Genomic DNA, 25,958 nt, shown 5'->3' on the forward strand with positions numbered 1-25,958 from the left:
ACCATCGGCCTGGGCCCTGTCGTCTTGATTTTGTCTTTTTGAGACCATGCACAGAATGAAGTCATTCAGTACGTAACCCTCCCAGGCCGGCTTCTCGCACTCGGCCTGACATCTCTGGCACCCATCCACGCCAAGCTTGTCAGTGGTTTGTCTCCTTTACTGCGGAGAAGCACTGCACGGTGGGCTATCCATTCACCCGCCCCAGGACGTGTGAGGTGTTCCCAGTTTGGGGTGGTTAAGAAAAGAGCTATCAACACCCATGGTTTTTGTTTGAATGTGGCTGTTTGCTTCCCTCGGGTAAATATCTTGCGAGCGGAATTGCCGGGCCCTATGGTAAGAGTAGGTTTAAGTCTGATCTCTCAATGAAGCTCAGGGCAAAAACCAAAAACTTAATTACCACCGGAAAAACTGTAAAAGGCTAGGTTGAAGCCTCTGAGAAACGTGCAGGCTGCTCCCAGAGCGGCCGCACCAGGCCATGGCCTGCTGGGCACACGGGTTCCCGACCCCACACCCTCGCCTGCACGTGCCGTGTCGGTGTATTTCACTTTAGCCTCCCTCACAGGTGTGCGTCCGTGTCTCACGGTGCCTGTCATTTACATTCACCCGACAGCCGATGACACAGGAGCATCTCACGTGCTCGTCTGCCACTGTAGATCCTCTAGCGAACTGTCCGAGAATTTTGTCCGCTTTTGAACTGAATTCTTTCTGAATGTTCTCTATTTGCAGCACGGGTCCTGTCAGACACGCAGACTGCAAGCGTCTCCTTCCCGCCTGTAGCTTGCCTTTGCTCTCTCCTTCAGGGGAGCCTGTGAAACGCAAGCTGGAGCTTGGGCGTGCATGTGTGCTGCGTGCTCAGTCGCTTCAGTTGCGTCCGACCCTCTGCGACCCCATGGACTGTAGCCCACCAGGCTCCGCTCTCCGTGGGATTTCCCAGGCAAGAATACTGGAGTGGGTTGCCATTTCCTTCTCCAGGGGATCTTCTGGACCTAGGGATTGAACCTGCATCTCCTGCATTGGCAGGTGCGTTCTTTACCACTAGTGAGTGCCCCTGGAGTTTAGATGGGGTCTCTCCATTGCCAAGGACAGGCCAGCTCACTCAGAGCGGAGTGCTAAGGTCTTCACTGGCCCCTCACTGGCTTCCTGGCTGCTCTCTAAACGTACCAGCCCTGCTCCCTCCTTGGGGTCCCCTGCCCAGAGTCCCACTTTCCCAGACATCCCCGTGACTCCTTGTCACCTCCTCAGAGGGGCCTTCCTGAAGCTCCAAGAGGCGAGGTCAAGCACACCCTCCCTACCTGACGCTCCTCTGTGACCCTCACCACCGCCACTGTTCCACTTCCTTTCTTGTTCTGCCTCTTCTAGAACGGGAGCCTCGGGGAGCAGGGACCTGGTCTGCCTGGTACCGGGCCTGCCTCAGTGCGCATGCTCGGTTGTTCCCGACTAACCGGATGAATGAATGGAAACCGCACCACACGCCTTGCCCCTCTGCGAGGAGCCAGCCCCTTCAGGCCTGAGTTAGAAGACCCCTCCTCCTCCAGGACGCACCCCTCCCAGGCCCCACCTGTTTCCCCTGCTCAGAGCCCTGGGCAGGGCCCCTCTGTGTCCATCTCTTCCCACAGAGCCAGAGCGGCTGACCTGGCCCCTCCCCCCACCCACCAGGCCTCTGATCCCCAAACTCACCCACGTAATGGTCGATCTCCAGCTGCTGGAAGATGAGGGGCTCCGTCTGGGGGTCCAAGGTGGGTGGGGTGGGCCGAAGCCAGCGGGCATCTGTGGCTGTTGGGGAGAACTGCCCTGGATGGGGGGAGGGAAGCGGGGTCCATGGAGTCCTGGTCTTGCTTCGGAAACAAGTAACTGCCTTCCCCGCCCTGCTCCTGACCCCTCAAGCGGCATCCCATCTGGGAAAGAAAGTCAGGTGGAGGCAGTGGTCTGCATCAGGAGGGACACTCCAGGGGGATCGAGGGGTCAAGGGTCAAGGTTAGAAGTGACAGGAAATAGAGGTGGCCTACTGACATGACAGCCAAAGATCAGCCCCTTGTGGAGCTCAAAGCAAGCCAGGGGCTGAGAGTTAAAGGTCGCAGGTCAGCTCCAGGGTTCGGAGGCGTGGCAGGTGTGGGGTCCCCACCGGGGTGGGGCGCAGGGGGCCCCTGCTCTGAGTCTCACCGTCCGCCGCCCCCTCCAGGGCTGACTGCAGCTCCTCCTCCTCCTCCTGCTCCTGCAGCCTGCGCTCTGCTTCCATCTCCTCCATCAGCGCCAGCTCCTCCTCGAACTGCGAGGGCCGATATGCCTCATCCTCATCCCAGAGGCCCCCACGGGCCCGCTTTGGGGGCACCCCAGGCCCCGGGCCTGGTCGCCGCTTACCATCCATCCTGTGGGGCAGGTTCGGGTGAGGTGAGGGTTGCTGTCTTCTCCATGGCCTCCCATGCACCCACCATGACCGTGAGCCTTTTAAAAAAGTCTCCAGAGTACGGAATCCCTGGCGGTCCAGTGGTTAAGACTCCATACTTGCACTGCTAAGGGTGGGGGTTCAATCCCTGGTCAGAGAACTAAGATCCTGCAAGCTGTGTGGTACGGCCAAAAAATTTTTTAAAAGAATAGACTATGCTCATCTGTGATGATAAAAGTCTGGCTAGTGGCTGCTCCTGGGGTGGGGGAGATTGACTGGGAAGGGGCATGAGGTTGTTCTGCGGGGTGGTGGAAATGTACTGTACAGCCAGCTGTACGCTTCAGACCAGTGCATTTCACCATGTGTAAATTGCACCTCAAGTAAAAGCATAAAAAGTGGGGAGGCTGCAATTCAACATCCAGGGGTTTATGCTACAGATATACTATCACCTAATGAAAAACTGCATTTACGAGGTTATTTCCGGCAGCATTGTTTGCAGTCCCAAAAGACTGGAAACCACCTAAATGTCCTCCCCTGGGGGACTGTTTAAATAAGTTACATGAATTCTGTTCCCTGGAATATTATGCAGCTATATAAAGGAATGAGGAAGCTCTCTATGAACTGACAGAGGACTCTCAAAGACCCATTGTTAGGCAGAGAAAGCAAAGTACAGAATGGTGTACTTAAGAGACCTTTTGTATTAAAAAAAAAAAATTTCTAAGAAAATGAAAATGTTTACCCTGACTCTAATCAGTAGGAAATAATTGAACCAAAGTAAAGACTGGCCTGCGAGATGGAATCTTCAAAAACTGTCCAAGCCATGAAGGAGGAGGGAAAAAGGTCAGGAACGTTTGAGATTAAAGGAGAGACTATGTCATCAGGACGAGATGACAGGTGTGATCCTAGGCCAGATCCTGGATTTAAAAAGTAGAAATAGCTCTGAAGGGTATCGCTGGAACTGCACAAACTGAATAACTGTCTGAGATAATAGTATCGTTTCACAGAGAATGGCCTGATTCCCATTATCCTGTAGTATCATGATGGCTACAACTTGTACATAGTTCAGCCAAAATAAAAAGTGTACATGCATCAACATAAAGCAAATGAGGCAGCACATTCACAACTGACAAATCCAGGCAAAGGGGTCATGGGTGTTCATTGTGCTTGTCTCGGGATATCTCTGCAGACTTGGAATTTTTTTAAATTAAAAGTTGGAGGAAGGGACTGCAGGGAGCATGGGTTCAATCCCTGGTCAGAAACTATGATCCATAGTTGGGGCCATGAGTTGGGGCCAAAAAAAGAAAAAGTTGGAGAGAAACAGATAAAATAACATTTATACAAGGTGGTGGGAAATATATCTAAAGATGTTGCTTTTTCACCAAATAATTGTGGCAGGATAGGTAATAAACTGGCAACACTGGCTTTCTGGGGGGCTGGGGTGGGGAGATACTTTGACCAAGATCTCATTCACATACCATACGATTCATGCATTTTAAGTGTACAGTTCGGTGGTTTTTAGTATATTCAGAACTTGGGCAACCTTGAACACAGACCATCTTAGAACACCGTCATCACCGGAAAAAGACCCTCTCCACTCAGTGCATCTCCTGCCCTCCCCCAAAGCACCACTGATCTACTTCGTCTAGATGGACTAGCCTATTCTGTGCATTTCCTAGAAATGGAATCCTGTGTCTGGCTTCTTTCCCTGCAAATGTTTTCAGGGTCCACCCATGTTCTAGCACGGATCCATGCTTCTTTCCTTTTCCTTCCCCACCACATGGCTATCTCACATTGCGTTCACCCATGAGGGTCGTCTGCACCTTTGGGCTCTTGTGAATGGTGCTGCTGTGACCATGCAAACACGGGTTTTCGATGAGGAGAAAGAATCTGAACTGACTCTCCTTCTGTGCACCGCCCCCCCTTCCATGTAACTGTGCAGACACGTGGTCTGATCTCAGAAGAAGGAACAAGCCTGGAGGCCTTTGCTCCGGCCATTCGAGTAGCCAGAGAGACGCAGAGAGTTAGGACCCCAGGGAGAGGCCCGGGTGAGGCAGAGGAAGCTGAGGGGTTGCCAGGAACCCCGTGGAGTGGCCAGACCTGGCCTGGAAGGGGGAGGAAGAAGAGGGCCGACTGGTTGCCCTGGGTCACTGGGCTGTGGCCATGGGGTACAATGGGGGCAGCTGTCACTGGAGCCAAACTTAGGATCCTGGACTAGTCTCCTATCCCAGGCACTGTCAGGCAAGCCAGCATGAGAAGAAAGGGGCCCCTGGGTGCCCCCTTTCAGGGGTGCAGGGCAGAGCTTGGCACCTTTCTGGGTGCTTCAGCAGCAAATACTGAACGGCAAGTGAACCCAGCATTAACCACAAGTGCCTGCTCTAAGTCACATACCCGCTTCTCTGACACTCACTCCCTGGAGGTTGTGATCGCATCCCATCCAACCTCACCGTTTTTTTTTTTTTTCTTCTACACCACAAAGCATATGGGATCTTAGTTCCCTGACCTGGGATCAAACCCGCGACTCCGTGCATTGGAAGAGCGGAATCTTAACCACCAGACCACCAGGGGATGGCTTTAAATACCACCTCTTAGCTTCTGTGTCTCCCACCCAGACCTCAGCTGGGGCTCCAGGCTGACAGATCTGAGTGCCCACTGTGGCGACGTCCTTTCAGGCACCCCAGACTCCAAAGCCAGGCTCATCTCCCCTCAGACCTGCTCCTCGCACCCCACAGTCTCCCCTGATTCGGTACAGCTCCCGGCAAGTCGACAACCTTGGAGTCACCCCAACTTCTCTCTTCCCTTCAGACCACATGCTCACTCCATCACCAAATTTATTTATCAGCTCTGCCTTTCAATGGACAGGCATTGCACTGTTCTCGGCAAATCCCCCCTCCCCCACTCCCACACTGCCCCAGCTCCCAGGCTGGTCCCTCTGGCTCCCTAAGATGGTTGGCCTCTATTTTGTGCATTGCTGTTTGTCTGGCTCCCCCTGCTGGAAAATAAGCTCAGCTCGGGCTAGGATGCAGTATCCTTCACTGAAGAATCACAGGTGTCAGTAACAGTGTCTGGCCCATAGCGGACACCCAAGGAATATCTTGAATGAATAGCCTTGCCCGCTCCCCATCTCCCTCCTTCCACCTGGCCGCCCTCAGTGTTTTCTCCACTCAGCAACCAAAGAGATTGTATAAGTATGTCAGATCGTCCCGCCCCTGCTCTGTTCAGAGCCTGTCCCTGGCTCTTGCCTCATGCAGTTAAAACAAAAGTCCTCATCGTGGCCAACAAGACCCTGCACAACCGCCCCCACCTTCTCGTTCAGGGATACCACCTCCGCCCTCTCCCATGCTCATTCCAGCCACTTGCCTCCTCTGTTTCTCAAACACTCCAGGCTTGCTCCTACCCCCGGACCTCTGCACAAGCTGTTCCTGCTGCCCACCCAAATGCTCTTTTCCAGACATCCCCATGGCTGTTTCCTCCCCGCCTTCAGGTCTTTGTTCCAATTTCACCTTCTCAGTGAAGCTGGCTTCAAAATACAGCCCCTGGGGCCTCCCCAGCAGTCCAGTGGTTAAAGACTCTGCACTTCTGGACTTCCCTGGTAGTCCAGTGGTTAAGACTTCACCTTCCAATGCAGGGGATGTCGGTTCAATCCCTGATTAGGGAACTAAGACCCTCATGGCTTGCCACCAAACAAAGAAAAAATAACTCCATAAAACAGATGTGATGTTGTAATAAATTCAATAAAGACTCAAAAATGGCTCACATTAAAAAAAAAAAAAAAAGACTCTGCACTTCTACTTCAGGGGGCATGAGTTCAATTCCTGCTCATGGAACTCCCACATGCCAAGGTGCGACCAGAAAAATAAATACATAAAAATTTGAAAAGACAGCTCCACTGCCCCCTCCTGACAACTGTCCAACTCCTTCCCTGGCTTTATTTTTCTTGCTGGCCTTTGTCACTGTCTGCTGCAATGTATCAGATCGTTAAGAGTTCTCAAAGTGTGGTGCCCTGCACCTGCAGCTTCCGGTGGGAATTGGTGGGAATGGAAGCTGTCAGACCCCACCCCAGACCTACTGAGTCAGGGCCTCTGGAGGTGGGCCCAGCCACCCGCGGAGGATCGAGCCCTCCAGGGCCTCTGAAACGACTCAAGCCTGAGAACCACTGCCTGTTCATTGTTCACTGTCTGTTCCCCGCGAGGAGAATGGAAATGCTGCAAGAGCCAGGATTTCACCTTCTGTTCCTGCTACATCTCATGTCCCCAGGAGAGAGGCTGAGGCTGAGTACACACCCAATAAATAATGTTCTGCTGCTGCTGCTGCTAAGTCGTTTCAGTCGTGTCCGACTCTGTGTGACCCCATAGAGGGCAGCCTACCAGGCTCCTCCGTCCGTGAGATTTTCCAGGCAAGAGTACTGGAGTGGGGTGCCATTGCCTTCTCTGAATACATCTGAATGCAGCACAAAGGCAGGAACTCAGAACTTTCACCAAAGCTTCTGAGGCAGGTGCTGCTATTAACTCTCCAACACAGTGCCTGGCCCGGAGGCCCAGAGACGGGAAGCCACCTTCAAGGCTGAGGTGACACGGCTCACTCAGAGGAGCAGAGCCAGGGTTCAACCCGAGCAGACTGGCTCCAGGGCCCCATTGGTGATCAGCGCTTCAGGCTGTTGGCCTCCAGGGTGGCAGGAGAGATATGGGGGTGGACTGCCCTCTGCCCAGCGGGGGAGACAGGAGGACAGACTCATCTGCTTGCTCACCCCCTATCCTGGCTCACGGACCTCTGTCAAGTGATCGATTAAACAATGACAAATGGATCTATTCACTCCTGCCCCCCAAAAAACTCCACACCTTTCATGCTTTGGCCAGATCCCACCTCTGGGCCTCCTGATTCCTGCTGCCCTCGTCCTGGGCTGTGGATCACCTGAGCTTGTGTCTGGCTCCCTCACCGGACAGGGAACTCTTGAGGGCGGGGCAGGGCTGAGGCTGCTCTGGATTCCCAGAGTCACCCAGCATGGGGCCTGGTCTTGGGAGGTGTTTACGGGATGAACTCTTCCTTTCTCTTGGCCACCTAACTCCTCTGCACCCTCTGAAACTCAGTTCTGGTTCAGTTCCTCCACACTGATCAGCGGCCCCTAGGGGCTCCCACAGCACCTTGGGGGCATTTCCATTACTGCACAAGCTGTGACAACTTCCAGCTGAGAGGTCCTCAAAAAACAGGGGTCTGGGTCTGAGTCCCCAGCATCATCTAGCAGAGTGCCTGCAATGCAGGCCACTTCAAGTTGTGTCCGTTTAGATTCTTCTCTGGTGCCAACTCCACGAGTCCACCCTGAACCCTCAGTTTCTTCTCTTAGCTCTCAAAGACTAGTGCCACCTCTTTTTAGTTCAGAAAGCTCTGGCTTGAGATTCCCTGTCCTTCTTCCAACCAAACTGAATTATCACTAGCTCCCCAGTGCCCAGCAAAGGCCCTGAGTAGGACAGGAATGGCCTGGGTGGGGAAGTGCAGGAAGGAGGGGGAGAAAAGGCAACAGGAGGTTCCTGGAGTGGGTGGGGCCATGAACCTGAGACACTGACATCACCCTGTCCACTTGCTCCACCTAAGCTCTGCCCTCACGGTGGCACCCCTAAACCCGCTCCCCCTCAGGTTCCCCTCTCCAGCCTGCTGCTCAAACCACAAGCCCCAGTCATCCTGGGCTCCCCTTCCCTACACTCACCTTGTGCGTGCTCAGACCCCAGAAACAACCTACGCCTGATGGATTCTCCCCACTTGCACTGCAGGCTGAGCGACCTGCCATTCCCCCTTGCCTCCTAACTGGCCTCCCCTCCTTCCACTCTCGCTTCTGCTACAATCCTGTCTTCAATCAGCAGTCAGTGAGTTTTTTTAAAATGCAGGGGAGGATCAAGCTGCTGTGATGCTCAAAACCTCCTGGGCTCCTTACTGAACCTACAGTAAAAGTTAAAGGGAACACTGAGATTTACAAAGCCCTGTAGGATCTGGTTCCCCACCATGTCTCCAGCCTCACTCTTCCCTACAAATCACAAGGAAGCCAAGCCCCTTCCTACTTCAAGGACTTTTTACTGGACAGCCAGCCCTCCCCCACGTCCAGAACATTTTTTCTGGGGCTCGCTTCTTTCTCAAATGTCACTTCCCCAGAGGGACTACTCCTGTTCACTCTAGAAATAAAAATGCAGGCTACTCTGTTTTACTTTCCTTGGGATAACGAATCACAGCTGACAACATCCGTTTTCGTCATTACTTATTCTTTGTCTACTCTCTGTCTAGGAAAGATTGAAGGCAAGAGGAGAAGGGGAAAACAGAGGATGATATGGTGGATGGCATCACTGACTCAACGGACATGAGTTTGAGTAAACTCCGGGAGTTGGTGATGGACAGGGAGGCCTGGCGAGCTGCAGTCAATTGGGTCGCAAAGAGACACGACTGAGCAACTGAACTTAACTGAACTGAACTCTGTCTGCCCCTGGGAAAGAGGCTTTCTCTGATTTATTCGGGTTGTAGCCTCGACTCCTAGGGCAGTGCTGGGCACAGCGTACTCAGTATTTAGAGAATAAAAGATGACACCATGCCCTCACGTGCACCATCGAGTATCCAATGCCTCCGGGACCCGTTGCCCCAAAGAAGTCGCAAGATGCGTCCGCCTAGTCCCAGCGCCAGCGCCCGCAGCAGGCCGAGGGGACGCCCCCACCCCGTCATCTGCCCCGGCGTACGCGCCCATGGCCACTGGCCTCTGCCCCTCCTCCGCGCGCCCCCTAGCCAAGGGGATCCCTCCCGTCGCCATGCCCCACGCGAGCTCTCACAACCCTCTCTCAGGCCCATGGACTCGGCTCCCCAAGCCTCCTTCCCGGCCAGGCCAAGTCCCCTGCAATTCCCCTTCTCCCGTAACTCACCCGCTTCAAACAGTGTTTCCCGCCACAGCCCACGCCGCCGTGACCCCTGACTCCGGCGCGCGCAGGCCCAGAGGCGCGGCGCGCCGAGTCGGGCCACGCCCCTCCCGCCCAAATAGGGGAGGGCACGCCCCCTTCGCCCCCGCTATGGGACACAGACCACGCCCCCTCCTTCCAACTTGGACTGTGGTCTAGTCCCCTTGCTGACATATCCTCGCCAGGCCACGCCTCCTCTGACGCATGTGGCTCAAAGCTACGCCCTCTTCCTTACCGCGGGGTTGCGACCCAGTGTTCTCTGCGCACGCGCAGCGGCTCTGGGCACCGGCCCTCCCTTCGACCCTGCCCGCTCTACGGTGCTGGGCGCACATCATCCACTTCCACCCCCACTCTCCCCACCCCCCACCCCCCTGCTTCCTGGCCGAGGCCTTGTAGGGAGGACCGCCTGGGCAGTGTTCCTCCTTCAGCCCGCAACCTGACCTTTTCCCTCCCCGTAAAGGCCGGCCCATGCGCGCTCAGATCCTGGCCAGGTTGGTTCTCCTGTCTCGCGGCCTCAGCTTCCCCATCTGTAAACTGGACTCTGCGCAGGGCAGGCACGTCTCTAGAGCGAGAGGCACTTTGCTTGGGATAGGACGATCGCGTGTAACTACTCTCACTTCCCCCGTTCCCTCTCCCCTCTATACAAAAATATAATTTTCAGTACCCCACCCACCCCTCCAGACAACACCCTCTTCACCCTGGACTGGGACTGTCCATCAGCTCACCTCGGTGTCCCCTCACGGCCTGGCGCTGAAGAAATTAGGGGAAGTCCACTGCCTTTCCTTTGAACTCAGCTGGGACTCTTTTGAGGCCTTGCCTGACTCCCTACTCATTTCCCACATTGTCCCATGCTGCCCCCATTAAAGCCCCCATTCGCTTACCTTCTGTCAGTCCCTGCTCAGCCCCCCATGACCAGCCCTGACTGGTGGTCAACTTCGAGGAGGGACTTTATCTTTTTATTTATTTGATTTGATTTGAGGCCGTGTGGCCTAGCTTGCAAAATCTTAGTTCCTGACCAGGTACTGAACTCAGTTCCTGGCAGTGAAAGCAGAGCCCGAACGACTAGACCACCAGGGAACTCCCTAATACAATTTTTAAAAGGTCCATTTACAAGTATTACAAAATATTGGCTATTATTGTCCATGTTGTACAACACATCCTTGAGCCTACTTTACACCCATAGTTTTTACCTCCCATTCCTCCACCCGTTGTCCCTCCCCCCACTGGTAACCATTAGTTTGTTCAGTCTGTCAATCTGCTTTACTGTTATGGTCACTAGTTGTTGTATTTAGATTCCGTATGTTGTGTTTCTCTGTCTTATTTCACTTAGCATAATGCCCTCCATGCAGAAGGAAATGGCAACCCACTCCAGTGTTCCTGCCTGGAGAATCCCAGGGACGGAGGAGCCTGGTGGGCTGCCATCTATGGGGTAGCACAGAGTCGGACACAACTGAAGTGACTTAGCAGCAGCAGCAGTGCCCTCCGTCCATCCATGTTGCTGCAGATAGCAGCATTCACTCTTTGGTGACTGAATAGTATCCCATTCTGTGTATATGTACACAGAATTCATTCATCTGTTGATGAGCACTTAGGTCGCTTCCATATCTTGGCAATTGTAAATAATATTGTTACAAACACTGAGGTGCATGTATCCTTTCAAATTTAGTGTTTGGGGTTTTTTGGATATATATCTAGGAGTGGGATTGCTGGGTCCTGTGACAGAGTTCTAGTTTTAGCTTTTTTTTTTTGACCCCAATGAATGCCATGTGGAATCTTAGTCCCCAACCAGGCACTGAACCCAGACCCTGAGTCCTAACCACTGGACTGCCAGGGAATTCCCCTAGTTGTAGTGTTTTGAGAAACCTCCATACTGTTTTCCATGGTGTCTGCAAAGAGAGAGACTTTATCATGTTCACTGATGTTTCCAGTGCCTAAGAGTGTATTTGGCACATAGTAAACGCTCCATGGGACTTCCCTGGTGGCTCAGATGGTAAAGAATCCGCCTGCAATGTGTGGAAAACCTGGGTTCTTCCTAGGTGAGGAAGATCCCCTGGAGGAGGGCATGGCAACCCACTCCAGTATGCTTGCCTGGAGAATCCCCTTGGACAGAGGAGCCTGGCGGGCTACAGTCCATGAGGTCACCGAGTCGGACATGACTCAGCAACTAACCACAGCACAGCACAAATGCTCCATACCTATCTGTTGAATGAATTACATCTGTGTCCTGAGAATGGCCAGCACAGTGCCTGGCCCACAAATCAGCCTCAGCCAATACTTGCTGATTGAATGAAAGCCCCAAGCCCTCCTCCACTTAAACCCTCCCTGACCTTCAGGAGTGGGCTCCAACAATCAGATGACCCTGAGATTGTCAGGGCCTCTCCTGGGCCCCCAGAGCGCCTAGTCACATCACCCTGAACCCTCCCTAGTCCAGCACCAGGTCTAGGGGTTTGGTGTCCACGAAGACCCTGGCAGCCCATCCCCACCTCAGACTCATTCTGAATCAGAGCAAGTTTCTAGTCAAACTTTATTTTCCTGTTTTTGTTTTTGTTTTCTTTAGTTTTTATTAAATAAAAGGAGCAGGGGGGGAGCCTGTGGTCTCCGGGCTGTGGGAGAGCCACAGGCCCTCCTGCCTCCGTTCAAGGTGCACTGCATGGTAGGCTTGAGGTGTAAGCTGGGCAGGGAGGGCAGCTGGGAATGCTGGAGAGGTCAGAGGTCAGGACCTATGACCCCCACCAGCCCTCCCAGGAAGACTCAGTGGGCAGGCAGGGAGGCTCCTGGACCCCAACTGGGGCTCATCCTGAGGGCTGGCGGGGGGCCAAGGCCTGAGCTCCAAGCTGCAGGGTGGGAGCCCAGACCCCGCCAGGTTCCTTCCCACCCCAGTGTCCAGTCATTGGGGGTGTGCAGGGTGGTGGGGCAGGGTGGCTGGGCCCCTCACTCGTGGACATCCCAGATCTCAGAGAGCAAAGGCGGCAGCTTCTTGTCCTGGAGCCGGAGGGCAAAGACCTGCTCCGAGTGCACAGAGCTGAGCGTGCGCAGGCTCACAAGCTTCATCAGCATGCGGGGGAAGCGCAGCTGGTCCTGCGAGGGGACAGAAGCGGGTGGGCACAGGGCGGCCCACCAGAAGGGGCCCCCCCCCGCCCCCAGAGAGGCAGTGTGGGGACCCTGGGCGTGGACTTGGCCTGACTCCTTGATGAGGGGACAGGGGCCTGGAGGACAGGCTTTTGAAAGGACACTGATCAGAACTCAGCTGCTGGGGGGCGCCAGGGACGTAGGAAGCTGACCCTACATGGGTCTAGATTTCCTCGGGAGGGTCTGGGCTCCGGTACCTGTGGCCTCTTGATGCGGGTGTAAGACAACAGCGCGTCCACATAGGGCTGCTGCAGGGCCTCCACTCGGCTGGGCTCCTGCACGTTGGGCCGGTCAGCTGAGAAGATGTTAATGGCGATGAGGAGGGCGTACTCGGCGTCGTCCAGGCCCAGGCGTCTCATGGCCCGCGAGAACTCGAAGATGGGGTTGATGAATTCCACCTGCAGGCCTGCGGAGGCAGGAGACCGGTTCTGATGACCACTCTGACTGTAAAACTGGCCCCATGCCTGGCCCTTGGCACTGCCCACTGTCAGCAGAGCGGTGGAAATGGCAGCAGGTAGACAGCTGGTCACCCTGTAACCCCACTGCCCACCAAGGGCCTGGCGCGCCATACATCTCGCCTGAATGGAGGAATGAGTAATGAGTGTGAACATTTATTCAGAAGCTCTACCACCCTGTCACCCCCTTCGCTTCCTTCATGGTACCTCTCCTCTGGAAAAGGAAAGATGTTCAATCCCAGGTCACCTTACATCACCCCGTGGCGGCGTCCCCTGCTCTCGCAGTGAAGCAGAACTCATTTCCAGCTGTGACTCATTCATTCATCAAACCTGATTGAGCACCCACTGCATATCAGGTCCTGGGCAGAGACTTGTAAGACAAAGCCCCCTGCTCTGGTGGACTTGCATTTGGGCTTGAAGGGACAGATAATAGACAAGCCTATAAGTAGGCCATCCACCCTGTGAGATGATTCTAATGGATCGAGGTAATGCAGGGGAGGGTAACGGGGGCCAATGAAAATCACGTCCACATCTTAGACATGAGGGTCACCACAAGGTGACGGTGTTGGAAGGCCTCCCTAGCTGAAGGGTGTCTGGCTCCAAACTGGGGAGGGAGTTACCAGGATGTGCAAGTGTTCCCTGAAAGGTGCCACCAGTCTGTCTGGCCTGGGACTAGGCTACCTAGGCCCTGGGACTTTGAGTATTAAAGCTCAGAAGGAGACGTGCCTGGTGGCAGAGTGGGTAAGAATCCGCATGCCAATGCAGGGGACACAGGTTAGATCCCTGGTCCAGGAAGATACCACAAGCTGCAGGGCAACTAAACCCATGCACTGCAACACACACGAGAAGCCCATCACACACACAAGAAGCCCGCGCACGGCAACTAGAGAGAAGAGCCCACTTGCCGCAACTAGAGGAAGCCCATGCAAAGCAACGAAGACCCAGTGCAGCTAAAAACAATTTAAAAAAAAGAAAAAAAAGCTTGGAAGGTCCCAGGCAAACTAGGACAAGACGGTCATCCTAGTTCTAGAAAGAGGAACCAGCAAACACAGAAGCTGTGAGGCGACAGCACGTTTGGTGGGTTCAAGTAACGGGGAGGCCACCGTGGCTGGAGGAGGGTGAGGGAGGGCAGGGGAGAATAAGGCCACGCCCTGCAGGGCCTGTGGGCCAGGTGAGGACTCTGGCTTTTCTCCCAGTGTGACGGGAGCCACGGATGTTGCTGAGAACAGGAGGAACGTGAGCTAACGTGGTTGTTAACTGGATCCTTCCGATGACTGTGTGAACAAACACACCAGGCTGGGGTGGAGGTAGAAGCCCAGCAAGGGGCCCTGCAATGTTCCCAGAAGGGCCAGCTGAGGCCTGGACTGTGACAATGGCAGAGAATGGGGTGGTAGGGGAAACCAACCCCCACTCCAGCCCCATCTCACTGTGCTGCAGCTGCCCGAACCGCCCTGTGGTTCCTTAAAACCTAAAACCCGCTCTTCCCCACCCCAGGACCTTTGCACATGCTGAGACCCCTGCCAGCAACACTCTCCCAACCCCCAGTGCTCTCCTGCCAAGATTACACTCAAGGGGTTACTGGGACGGCCCTGGGTATTGGGAGAGCCAGGAATTAAGAGGAAGGAAAGATGGGGTGAGGAGCAGATGTCCAGGAGTACAGAGAAGTGCCCCACAGAGAAGTGCCCCACAGAGAGATGATGGGAGAGAGCAGGACTCACTGAGCATGCCCAGAGGCGGAGTGAGGCCCTGCACTTGTGTTTCCTGGTAGCTAACACTACTCGCCACCTCCCTTGTCCTCTGGTCCCACTGAGCCACACTATCTCCAGAAGCCCATCGCCTCGGTTACATCCCCAGGGAAGTGCTCTTGGAGGGCAGGGACCAGGGCTGCCCTGTACAGTTGGGGAGGTTATGCATTTCCCAATGGACTGGGATCCAGCCTCTCTCACATGAGACCAGGGCTGGGGAGGAAATAGGGTCTTTCCTTAATTCCTACCAAGATGCCCTATATGACAATACATGCCTCTCTGTCGCATCCTGCTCTATGTGCCCCATGTGCAGAGTCAGGGCTCAATAACCTCACTGTGCTCTTAGCTCTCACTGTGGGATGTGAACAGATGGAAGCTCAGACGGGGTGAGAGGCCCTGGGTCTCCCGGCCAGCAGGGACCCCACTGCCCAGCCTGCCCGTGGCCATACCCGCGCGGTGGAAGTCATCCTTGCTGTAGGTGAAATCCTTTAGGAAGGTGATGCACTCGGTCTCGTGGTTATAGCGTCTGGCCGTCTCCAGTAGCATGATCTGAGGGTGGCGGAGGGAGGGGGGTGGGAAGGGGCTGGGCAGGGGCTGGAGGAGCCCTGTGACCCTTCAGCCACTGTCCTTCCTCCGCTGGCCTGAATGGGCGAGCCCGATCTTGCTGGGATCCTCCCTTGCCCACCCCACCATTCTCTCAGTCACAGGGCCTACAGCCAGCACGCTGGACACTCCAAGCTCTCTCCCTTCCCCAGGTTCGGCACCCCCAGCCTTCTCCACTCAGGACACTCTCCCCAAGTGCTTATTAGACACAGGGAAGAGCTTTCAGTCTGTTCTGTTCACCACCACGCCCCCAGCACGTGGAATAGGGCCTGGCATACACTAGACACTCAGCACTTACTCATTACCATGGTTTTGGTTCAAACATCAACTCCCTGAACAAGCCTTGTCAGCATGTTCCCTGAAGTGTGGCCCTCCAGCCCAACCCTCAATTATTCTCCATCTCAGGCCGTTTCCTTTCTTCGCCATCACAGGGGGCTCTGATGACTTGTTTAGCATTTGACGTTCTCCTGGAGAATACCACCCGCACCAGAGCAAGGCCTAGAGTCTGCTTTGTCCCTATGCCCCAGGCATCTCTCCTGGGGTTTATCTCAGGACTTCCTCAAGGGCAGGATGGAATGGACTCCCCGAGACTGGGCAGGCTGGCCGTTACCTCAATGGTAGAGGCCTTCAGGAGGGCGATCTGGTCTTCGCGACCCAGCTGCAGAAAGCCAGGCACCTGTTTGGCGAAGTCCACGATCTCCTGCACGGAGATGATGGCCAGCTCCGTGAAGTGGGCGAAACGCTGCTGGCGAGCATCACGGGACTGCGGGTCTGCACCCAAGGGCCAGGGCTGGGGACACGGGGGGGGGGGGGTCACGTTACTATCAGCATGTCTCCTGTGAGCCCAAGCCTACCCCGTCTCAAAGCGCCTGTTCTCTGGAGCCTCATTCTCTCCCTGTGCCCTGGACTGTGGCCCTGTCAACTTGACCACGCTGGGCGCATCATCCCTCAAGGCTGTGGAAGGGGCCGTACCGTGACTTTGGGCTGGTCGGAGAAGGAGCGTTTATTGCACTGCAGCTGGGCCGCCACCAACTGCTGGATCATTAGTTCCTGAGCGGCTGTTAACTGGATACCTTCACCTTCTCCGGAGCCCTGGCCACCCCCGTCGGACCCTCCAGGGGAGGCCCCAGGCCCAGAGGCTGGGCTGCTGCTGCTGACTCCTGGCCCCGTGGGGGATGACTGTTGCTGCTGCTGCTTCCGAATCTTCTTCTTCCGGATCTGTTCTTTAGAGAGGACGCCTGGTGGGGAGACACAAGCCTCAGTAGAGGCTCCAGGGCTGGACAGGGGCCGGCCTGGCCCCACTCCCTCCCCAGCACTCACATTGCTCCCGCATCCCTGCCTCCTTGCATTTCCGCAGCCGGCATTGCTGGCACTTGCGCCGCATGAAGGCGTCCATCTGGCAGGTGCCACCGCCCCGGCATGCATAGCGCCCTGCCCCGCCTCGGATCACACTTCGGCGGAAGAAGCCCTTGCAGCCTTCACAGCTGAGCACGTTGTAGTGGAAGCCGGAGGCTGTGTCTCCGCACACTTGGCACAGCTCGTCGCCCAGCATCTTTGGAGCTGGGCCCTTCTTTCGCTTGCGCTCCGGCTCCTCTGCTGTGTCTAGGATGACTGGCATGGGTGGACAGAAGCCATGAGACAGAGCCACGGGATAAACAGCAGCCAGAGGGACAGGTCCATGAGAGATCATAGGCAACGAATCAGAGTGTGGAGGGGGGCCCACGGAGACGGTGATTCAGAGGGAAAGATGTGTATGTCAGTGAATCCCAAAGAATAGGTCACAGTAAGAGGTACCAAGAACCAACAGAAGAAAAAAAAATCAGCAAGACGCTGGGGCTGGCCATCCCCATTTCTGATCTTTTTCTCTTTCTAGATTCCTCTCTGAGCCTCCATACGAACTCCCAACCCATGTCCCTAGACCCTGTCTCACCCACAACGGAGGCTGAGTCGGCCCCATCAGTGCTTGGGGCATCAGGATCCGCCCCTCCAGGGCATGGTTCAGGACCATCCTCCTTTCCCCCAGGTGAAGAAGAGGGGGTGCTGGGGTCATTTCCTGGGAGAGGGAGACACAGTGAGTTTCGGCTGACAATAATCTGATGGGAGAATAGCTGTGTTGGGGAAGGGGGGGGTCACTCACCAGGCAAGGGGGTGTCCACGGAATTCGTGGTAGGGGTGGACATGGTGGGGTCACGGAGCAGCCTGCAGGATACAGGGGGGCGGAGAGCCTTGTGGGGCCAGGGAAGGTCAGAGTAGGCCAGCCACAGGTCTCGATGAGGGTACCTCTCTTTCCTCCATCTCTCACACTCTTCCCCTACTTCGTACAGACCCCACCCCCAGTCTCTGCCAGCCTACAGACCCTCCAATTCCAGTTCTAATAGGGCCCGCCCCATTTCTGCTCCAGGACAGCCTTCGGCTGGGCCTCAAGCCCCGCCCTCCCCTACTGTCAGCTCCCCTCTTTTAGGCTCCCTCCATCCACTCCAGACCTCGCCCACCGGATTTTTCCAGACACTATCCCTTCGGTTTCGAGGGCTCCGCCCTCACTTCCTCTTTCCCCTCCAGCTTCACCCCACCTCCGCCGAAGAAGCACCCCCATCTCTCCTTCGGACCCAAGCTCAGTCCATAATGCTCCGCCCACATTATTTCCTTCTAGGCCCCGCCCCATCTGCGCCCATCACGGCCCCCCGCCTCCTCCCATCGTGCTCCGCCCACATCGTTTCCTTCTAGGCCCCGCCCCATCTGCGCCCATCAAGGCCCCCCGACCTCCTCCCATCATGCTCCGCCCTCACACCTCTCTCCAGGTCCCGCCCCTCTCCGAACAGCAGTGGGGGGCGGGGCTCATGGCTGCGCGCGAGGGTCTCGTGGGCGGCCTCTCTTACGGGGGGTCCCTTACTCCCGTTGCCTTGGAAACAGCCGGGGGGCGGCGCGAACTAGGAGGCGAGAGGGTGCAAGAAGAGAAGGGGGCTGAGCCAAGCAGCGCAGGGAACGCCGGGAAGCCCCAGGGCCAGGGCTCCTCCCGCGCCGCCCCACACTTGAGTGCACCTGCTTCTGTTCCCTTGCTCTGCCTTCTCTTCCTTCTTCTCCGTAGCCCCTGGCACGCCGCCGCGACTCAGGTCCCCTCAAAAGTAACTTCGCCACTTCTTCCGGCAACCCCACCGTGCGTCACTTCCGGGAGTGGGCGGGTAGTCGCGATGACGAAATTCCGGTTCGTCCCGGGATAGCCTAATGGGCTGCCCAGCGTGGAAGTTGCGGGCCCGCCGGAAGTTTGCGTTTCCGGGTAACTAGGATGTGGGCCGGTGGAAGAGTTCCTGACCCATTCAATGAAATGTTGGGCAGTAGGGCTGCGTGAAGGTCAAAGTCGCTCAGTCGTGTCCCCACTCTTTGGGACCCCATGGACTGCAGCCCACCAGGCTCCTCTGTCCATGGAATTCTCCAGGCCAGAATACTAGAGTAGATATCCGTTTTCTTCTCCAGGGGATCTTCCCAACCCAGAGATTGAACCCAGGTCTGACGCGTCGCAGGCGGGTTCTTTACGTGGTTCTTTACCAGGGCGGCGTGGTGAGTTCCAGATCTTCCCGCCCCTCCCTGTGTAGCCTTAAACTCTGCCTAGTACGTCTCTTGCTCGAGGGCCAAAGGTTTACTCGGCATCACCTCCCCAGCTGCGGCTCCTTTTGGCACACGGATGATTAAAAGAATGTTTGATCGGGTGGAGAGGGAGGTGGGAGGGGGGACTGGGATGGGGAATACATGTAAATCCATGGCTAATTCATCTCAATGTATGACAAAAACTACTGTAATGATGTAATTAGTCTCCAACTAATAAAAATAAATGAAAAAAAAATAAAAGAATGTTTGTCCATTTTAATTTGTGGTAAGTTTTCTGATTTTGGAGGAGCGCTGCTTACTGGTTTCAAATAAGTGAAATTACCAACCTAGACCTAGTAAAAGCATATTTTAAAAATAATTTGGTGGGACTTCTCCAGTGGTCCAGTGGCTAGGATTCCAGGCTCTTAATTCAGGGGGCCTGGGTTTGATCCCTTCTAGGGGAACCTGATCCCACACTCCACTAAGGCACAGGGCAGCCAAATAAATATATTAAAAATAAATCCAAGTTGCAATGCAGGGAATGAAGGTCCCATCTCTGGTCAGGGAACAAGGATCCCAGTGGGGGGAGGGGCAGTTAGAGCAACTAAGCCCACGTGTTCCAGAGCCTTCCTGCCACCAGAGTGCACGGCCAGACCAAAAGATCCAGCATGATGTAATGAATATCTCAACTGAGACCCAACGCAGTCAAATAAATACTTTTTTTCTTTTAAGAAAGAGACCTGGTACAAGATGATTCAGCTTTGGGTTTCCCTGGTGGCACAGTGGATAAGAATCTGCCTGCCAGTGCAAGGCACACCAGTTCTATCCCTGGTCTGGGAAGATTCTATGCAGAGGCGCAACTAAGCTCATGGGCTCCAAATACTGAAGCCAGCACACCACATCAAGTGTAGCCCCTGCTCATGGAAACTAGAGAAAGCCCATCCTAAACAGCAATGACCCAGCACAGCCAAAAATAAATGATTTGGCCTTTATTAAACGGTAAAAGTCTCTCAGTCCTGTCCAACTCTTTGCAATCCCATGGACTATATAGTCCATGGAATTCTCCAGGTCAGAATACTGGAGTGAGTAGCCTTTCCCTTCCCCAGGAAATCTTCCCAACCCAGGGATCGAACCCGGGTCTCCCACGTTGCAGGCAGATTCTTTACCAGCTGAGCCACAAGGGAAGCCCTTATTAACTAGCATGATGCATCTTAACAAGCGAAGAAACAAAAGACAGATGAGATCCCACAGCCAGGGTGTTCCATAAGCAATCACAGAAGAATAGGGGTGGACAGGGCTAAGGAAGCCATTTGAGCAGCTGGGGGCAGCACCCTCCAAGAGTAAGCCTGGACCCATGTGTGCTTCAAGACCTGGGCCAAGGGCAGCTGCTTCGAGGGCTGGTATCTGAGAAGCCTGGAGATCAGGTCCCGAGCCCCCAAAGGTATTGATGCAGGAAATCTTACATCTACCTGATGAGGCCAGAGAAGAAAGAGAAGTATGGTTAGTTTCCTTAGTTCATTCAAGGCACTGGCTGGGATCATAGTAGACCACCTTTGTGTGTGCCCCAGGCTCCCAGCCACCCCTTACCCCCAGCCCCCACATGCATGCCCAGAGTGTGGCCATCCCACCTTGAGGATGCCTCTGTAGGTCTCACTATGGGAGGCGCTCTCAAAGGGAGGATTTCCCACCAGAAGCTCATAGCAGAGCACCCCTAGGCAGCATAGATCTATCTTCTCGTTGTATGTTCTCCCCTCAATCATTTCTGGGGGCAAGTAGTCCAGCGTCCCACACATTGTCTTTCTCCTAGAGAAAGGAACATTAAGTGGAGGCTCAGTAGAAGGGACACTCTCCTTCCCCAGCATCTAATCCTGGGCAATCCCCTACCAAGCACAGGAACTTGGAAAGACCAAGTTTTCATATGAATTAAGGTTCAGAGAAGGCAAGTCCTGGGACCAACAATTCCATATTCTGATATTCTTCCTACATTATTTAGCTTATGATCTAGGAAGTTTTGAAACAAACTGGTGGTCCACCAAGAGGGACCAAGTAAATTAATTATGGTTTATTGATAGAGTAAAATTCCTGGAATTATGGCACAATCATTCTTAATGTACTTACACGGAAACTTATTGGTATAATTTTATGTAAACATTAAAAAATAGAAGATATAGTTGAACCACATTCTTTCAGTCTACAAATACTTATTAAAATATGCATTTCAAAAAGCAGCATTGAAATACAAACCCAGGTTTTTAGCTGGGTCTTACATGTGAAATGAATTAAGTTGGATCATTCTTAACTAGCACCCGGGGTGCCACCGCCTGCCCTACCTTAGAGAGGGTGTGTGCACAGACCAGCCAAAGTCTGCCATCTTCACCTCACCCATGAGCCCCAGCAGCAGGTTCTCTGGCTTAACATCCCTGTGAATCACCTTCTTTTCATGGCAGTAGGTCAGAGCATCTGCCAACTCCTCCATTACCTGTGTGAGCAAAGAAAAAGCAGTCTGGAAATGAAGCCGGCCATGAGGTGATGATGGCTGTCATTCCCACCTGGAGCCCTCCAAAAATCCCTGGCTTTCTAAGTCAGTTTCATTCATTTACTCAGTGAACTCCCTCACAGCCTTTCATGTTTCTTTCCATCATAAGGTAATGCAGTTAGATTCTGTTGCTTAAAACCAAAGAATGCAAACTTATACACACTACTTATTAATGTCCCGGGGATAATTATTCAGTTCAGTTCAGCCGCTGAGTCATGTCCAACTCTTTGCGACCCCATGGACTGCAGCATGCCCGGCCTCCCTATCCATCACCAACTCCCAGAGTTTACTCAAGTTGAGTCAGCGATGCCATAGGGTATCCAAATGTAAAATTGTAGGATATAAGAGTCACTATGTACAATTGATAGAAAAAAGCAATTCAGGACTTCCCTGGTGGTCCAGTGGTAAAAAATCCACCTGCCAATGCAGGAGACACAGGTTCAAGTCCTCATCTGGGAAGATTCCACATGCCACAGAGCAACTAAGCCAGTGCGCCGCAACTGCTGAGCCTACGCACCCTAGAGCCCATGCTTCATAGCAAGATGAAGCCACTTCAATGAGAAGCCGGTGCATGTAGAGAAAGTCCCACATGTCTACAAAAACCCTGCACAGCCATAAATCAACTCATTGATTCATACAAGTTTTTTTTTTTTTTAAAAAAGAAGCAATCTGAACCCTCATGAAAGCCGTAAGCAGGGACCGCCATGAGCCCATAGGAAACGTGAACCCTGGCCCTCAGCCTCCTCTGCCTCACCGTAGCGGTATGCTGTTCATCAAACGTGGGGCTCTTTTGTAGCTCCTTGTAGAGCTCACCCCTTGGAGCATACTCTAGAATCAAGTACACCCGGCGTGCATCATGGAAGTGGTTGTACAGGCGAAGGATACTGTGGTGTCTGGGGGACAAAAGGACGAAGGGTCACGACTCCTCCCTGAGGGCCAATTCATGATGCTATTACAAATGACTGGTCACACAAAGGGGCAAATTGTGCTGGGGCCAGGAGAGTAACAGCTCCATCAGGAAGTCTCTGAGGGGGGAAAACGCGCGGGGATCTCATTCATACAGAGACTGTCCTTACTGAAGGTGCGCCTGGATTTCAATTTCCCTGCGCAGCTGGTGTTCCAGTCCTTCCTTCTCTATCTGGGACTTGAAGAGGACTTTCAGGGCCACAATGAAATGGCTTTTCTTGAGGCGAGCCAGGTACACATTCCCAAATTTTCCCTTGCCGATAGGACGCCCGATTTCAAAATCATCAATTGTGAAACGCCGCCTGAGAGGAGAGAAAGAAAAGAGCCTCAATTTAGGAGGTGGGTGGAGAGTCGGGGATCCTTCATGCTCGCCTATGTTCTTTCGCTTTTGCCTCCCCGGACCCCTTTTCCTTCTCAAAGTGGCCCAGCCAGGGTGTTTGGTCAACAACTGTCAGTCCCGTGAGGCAACACTTGACACGTGCAGCTTGCTCTTCATCTCTGGGTCCCACTTCCCTTCCTCTTCCAGATTCAAAACAAAGGCACTCACACGATAGGGGTGCTGGGCCCTGTTTGACCTGTTGCAGCTACTAAAAAAAAAAAAAAGAAAAGAGAGGTCCATGCTTTCTTCTGTGCACGCCCATCCCCAACAGGTGACACCAGACCTTTCATCTAAAACCTCTCTGTCTGGTCCTTTCATCTGCGGGCTGACCCCTGCTCGACTTCCTAACAGCTTTTCGGTGGCTCATGACAAGAGATGGTGGTGAGAAGGGCGCCTTCCTCAGCCTTGTGGAGCTGGGTATCCAAGCAGAACACTCAGGGTGAGCTTCTTCCAATCCCGACCTGCTCCCACATAGAGGCTCCAGGAGCTGAGCGGACACCACCTGGAGGTTGCATTCCGGAGCAGCAGCACACTCTTTATATTAAGTGCTCCAGCCCCATTGGCTGAATAGGTTGGCTTCCATTGGTTGAAATATCTGAGGCTTAGGCAGTGTACCCAATGGAAGGGGTAGGAGTAAAAGCTTCCGCCCGCCCCGTGATTTGGGGGCGGGACTGAGGGCGCTGGGCCAATGAGAGGAAAGGGCGCGGAGACTGGAAGGCGGGCCCGAGGCACAAAGAAAGGAGTGGAGAGAGTAGGAGAAAGCGAGGACCGACTTGGAGAGGCTGTGATGTGAACACGTTAGTCGCTCAGTCGTGTCCGACTCTTTGCGACCCCATGGACTGTAGCCCGCCAGGCTTCTCTGTCCCTGGGGATTCTCCAGGCAAGAATACTGGAGTGAACACTGGAGTGGATCTCCGTTCCCGTCTCCAGAGGATCTTCCCGACACAGCGATCGAACTCTCATCTCCTTCATTACAGGCAGATTCTTAACCGTTTGAGCTACGGGGAAGTCTTTGTGATGTGACTAGACTGAATGAATGAACAGATATATAAATCCCTGAATGCCTAAGGGAACTCAGTGACGTAATGCAGGTGTGACTGGATATAACTCAACCGCAGGAAGCTGCCAGGGAAGGTTGTGCTGTCGATAAACTGCACAGCCACGTGCAGCCCATCCTGACCCAGCTTGAGCATCTTGTCCTACTCAGACCTCTCTCCAGGGAAGGTCCCCCTCCATCATTCACATACGTGAGGGTCACCACAGTGGAGCTCCCGGACATTTGTGCTTCTGTCCCCAAATATCCGGTAGCTTGTGTATTCTCCCCCAATACACCTGCCTCCCCCAGCCCAGGAATGCCCAGGCCATTTGGTCTGGGAACAAGGACCCACAGATCACTCTCTCTCCCCTCTCTCTTGTGTACTTACTACAGTACTGCTGACCCTTGAACAAGGGCGGGAGGGCACTTTAGGGGCGCTGACCTTCAGCACTATCAGAAATCCACACACAGTGTTACAGGGTAGAACCAATTCTGACTCCCAGTTGGATCTGTTTCTTTGACTTTAACCTTTTCTTCGCCTTGCTTTTTTTATTATAATCATTCATAATGGCCTGCCTCTGGGAAAGCTGCCCTCTCCCGGACTATTAAAGTGTCTTTGTTCAACCCACAGAGATACAATCTGACATAGCCTACCTGTGAATGACTGCAGAAAAGGAGAAATTTAACACATCCCCTCCTGTTTTGCAAGATAAATAGCTTTTCTACTTGACTTCCTCACCTCCTCTACTTCTCTGTTCTATAGAAGAACCTGGCATCCAGACCCCAGATGAAATGGTTATTAAACATTAGTATGCCTTGTTCTCGGGCAGCCAGCTTTCCCAATAAAGCCATATTCCTTGCCTCCACACCTGGGATTTATTGGCCTGTCGTGTGGGCTGCTGAGCATGGAAGAATTGATATTTTTAAGCTGTGGAGCTGGAGAAGACTCTTGAGAGTCCCTTGGACAGCAAGATCAAACAGGTCAATTCTAAAGGAAGTCAACCCTGAATATTCATTGGAAGGACTGATCCTGAAGCTGAAGCTCCAATACTTTGGCCACCTGATGTGAAGAGTCGACTCATTTGAAAAGAACCTGACACTGGGAAAGACTGAGCTCAGGAGGAAAAGGGGGCAACAGATGATCAGATGGTTGGATGGCATCATCGACTCGGTGGACATGAGTTTGAGCAAACTCCAGGAGATTGTTCAGGACAGAGAAGCTTGGCGTGCTGGGGTCGCAAAGAGTTGGACACGACTGGGTGACTGAACAACAGCACTTTCAGCACTGTCAAAAATCCCCACATAGGATTTCCCTGGTGGCCCAGTGGTTAAGACTCTGCACTTCTGATGCCAAGCAGGGCCTTTGGGGCTCCCAGGAACAGGGGTCTTTTTGTCTCCCATTTTTTTCTTTTTTGGCTGCACTAGGTCTTCATTGCTGCGTGCAGGCTTTCTCCAGTTGTGGCAAGTGGGGCTACCCTTCCTTGCAGTGCAGGGGCTTCTCATCACGGTGACCTCTACAGGCTGTGGAGTGTAGGCTCAGTAGCGGGGCTCACTACTGCATGCACCCCCTAGAGTGCAGGTTCAGTAGTTATGGCCCACGGGTTTAGTTAATCTGCAGTTAATCTGTGGAATCTTCCTGGACCAGGGGTCAAACCCATGTCCCCTGAATTGGCAGGCAGATTCTTAGCCACTGAGCCACCTGCAAAGTCTGCCTCCTATTTCTTAACAGGCAAGACTCCAGCCTCTGTGACCTCTGAGTTCCAAAGGGCAGAACAGTTGCTAATTAAGGGAGGAGCAGCCCTGAAACCACCTGAGGCAAGATTAAAGGGGTGAATGAGACTCATCAAGATTAGGAGACTGGACCACCTAAGGCCCTGGACACACCGTAGTCTTGTCAGTAGCCCCACCCTGTTGAAACTTTGCAGAAGAAAGAATTCAAGACTGTTCAGTTCAGTCGCTCAGTGGAGTCCTATTCTTTTCAAGTCTCAAGTCTCTGTGTGAGTCTCAAGACTGTTACTGCTTTTTAAAAAATATACATACTTATTTATGGCTGTACTGGGTCTTCCTTGCTGCGTGCAGGCTTTCTCTGGTTATGGAGATTGGGAGCTAGTCTCTTGTTGCGGAGCACAGGCTTAATTGCCTCATATCTGCCGGATCTTCCCAAACTAGGGATCGAACCTGTACCGCCTATATTGGCAGGCAGATTCTTAACCACAACCAA

The 25,958-nt window shown here is 53.7% G+C and overlaps 3 protein-coding genes across 3 annotated transcripts in view; all 3 read right to left on the reverse strand.

Moving 5' to 3' along the window:
* Positions 1–9,359, reverse strand: part of POLD1 (DNA polymerase delta 1, catalytic subunit) — a 24,269-nt gene extending 14,910 nt beyond the window's left edge. The window contains exons 1-3 of the mRNA XM_070450440.1: positions 9,274–9,359; positions 2,161–2,366; positions 1,678–1,791 (exon numbers count right to left, since the gene is read on the reverse strand). Coding sequence (XP_070306541.1) covers positions 1,678–1,791; positions 2,161–2,365 — 319 coding nt within the window. The 5' untranslated portion in view covers position 2,366; positions 9,274–9,359. The remainder of the gene's footprint in view (positions 1–1,677; positions 1,792–2,160; positions 2,367–9,273) is intronic.
* A 2,785-nt stretch (positions 9,360–12,144) lies between these two features.
* NR1H2 (nuclear receptor subfamily 1 group H member 2) lies at positions 12,145–17,831 on the reverse strand. The gene is made up of 9 exons (XM_020886894.2): positions 17,722–17,831; positions 17,376–17,437; positions 17,169–17,291; positions 16,559–16,849; positions 16,211–16,476; positions 15,849–16,028; positions 15,085–15,184; positions 12,633–12,841; positions 12,145–12,384 (listed from the first exon to the last, which is right to left on the reverse strand). The coding sequence occupies exons 1-9, from the start codon at positions 17,829–17,831 to the stop codon at positions 12,238–12,240; spliced, it is 1,488 nt and encodes a 495-aa protein (XP_020742553.1). The 3' UTR covers positions 12,145–12,237.
* Positions 17,832–19,533: 1,702 nt separating this feature from the next.
* Positions 19,534–23,457, reverse strand: LOC110133157 (aurora kinase C-like). The gene is made up of 6 exons (XM_070451900.1): positions 22,870–23,457; positions 22,433–22,624; positions 22,111–22,249; positions 21,151–21,299; positions 20,449–20,623; positions 19,534–20,289 (listed from the first exon to the last, which is right to left on the reverse strand). Exons 1-6 carry the CDS (start codon positions 22,989–22,991, stop codon positions 20,092–20,094), a joined length of 975 nt encoding a protein of 324 aa, XP_070308001.1. The 5' UTR covers positions 22,992–23,457; the 3' UTR covers positions 19,534–20,091.
* Positions 23,458–25,958: the final 2,501 nt, after the last annotated feature.

This window comes from Odocoileus virginianus, chromosome 20, assembly GCF_023699985.2.
Source record: "Odocoileus virginianus isolate 20LAN1187 ecotype Illinois chromosome 20, Ovbor_1.2, whole genome shotgun sequence".
Lineage (NCBI taxonomy): Eukaryota > Metazoa > Chordata > Mammalia > Artiodactyla > Cervidae > Odocoileus > Odocoileus virginianus.

What these genes read in the sequence shown, in the direction of transcription:
- NR1H2 (XM_020886894.2), bottom strand. Translation starts at nt 17,831, where the DNA reads ATGGGGGTGCTTCTTCGGCGGAGGTGGGGTGAAGCTGGAGGGGAAAGA. An exon ending in GGAAAAATCCGGTGGGCGAG is followed by an intron (nt 17,438 to 17,721) that starts GTCTGGAGTGGA and finishes TGTATCCTGCAG; the next exon opens with GCTGCTCCGTGACCCCACCA. An exon ending in CCCGCATCAAGAGGCCACAG is followed by an intron (nt 12,385 to 12,632) that starts GTACCGGAGCCC and finishes GTCCCCTCGCAG; the next exon opens with GACCAGCTGCGCTTCCCCCG.
- LOC110133157 (XM_070451900.1), bottom strand. Translation starts at nt 22,991, where the DNA reads ATGAAAGGTCTGGTGTCACCTGTTGGGGATGGGCGTGCACAGAAGAAA. An exon ending in GAAATCCAGGCGCACCTTCA is followed by an intron (nt 22,250 to 22,432) that starts GTAAGGACAGTC and finishes TTTGTCCCCCAG; the next exon opens with ACACCACAGTATCCTTCGCC. An exon ending in ATGAACAGCATACCGCTACG is followed by an intron (nt 21,300 to 22,110) that starts GTGAGGCAGAGG and finishes TTGCTCACACAG; the next exon opens with GTAATGGAGGAGTTGGCAGA.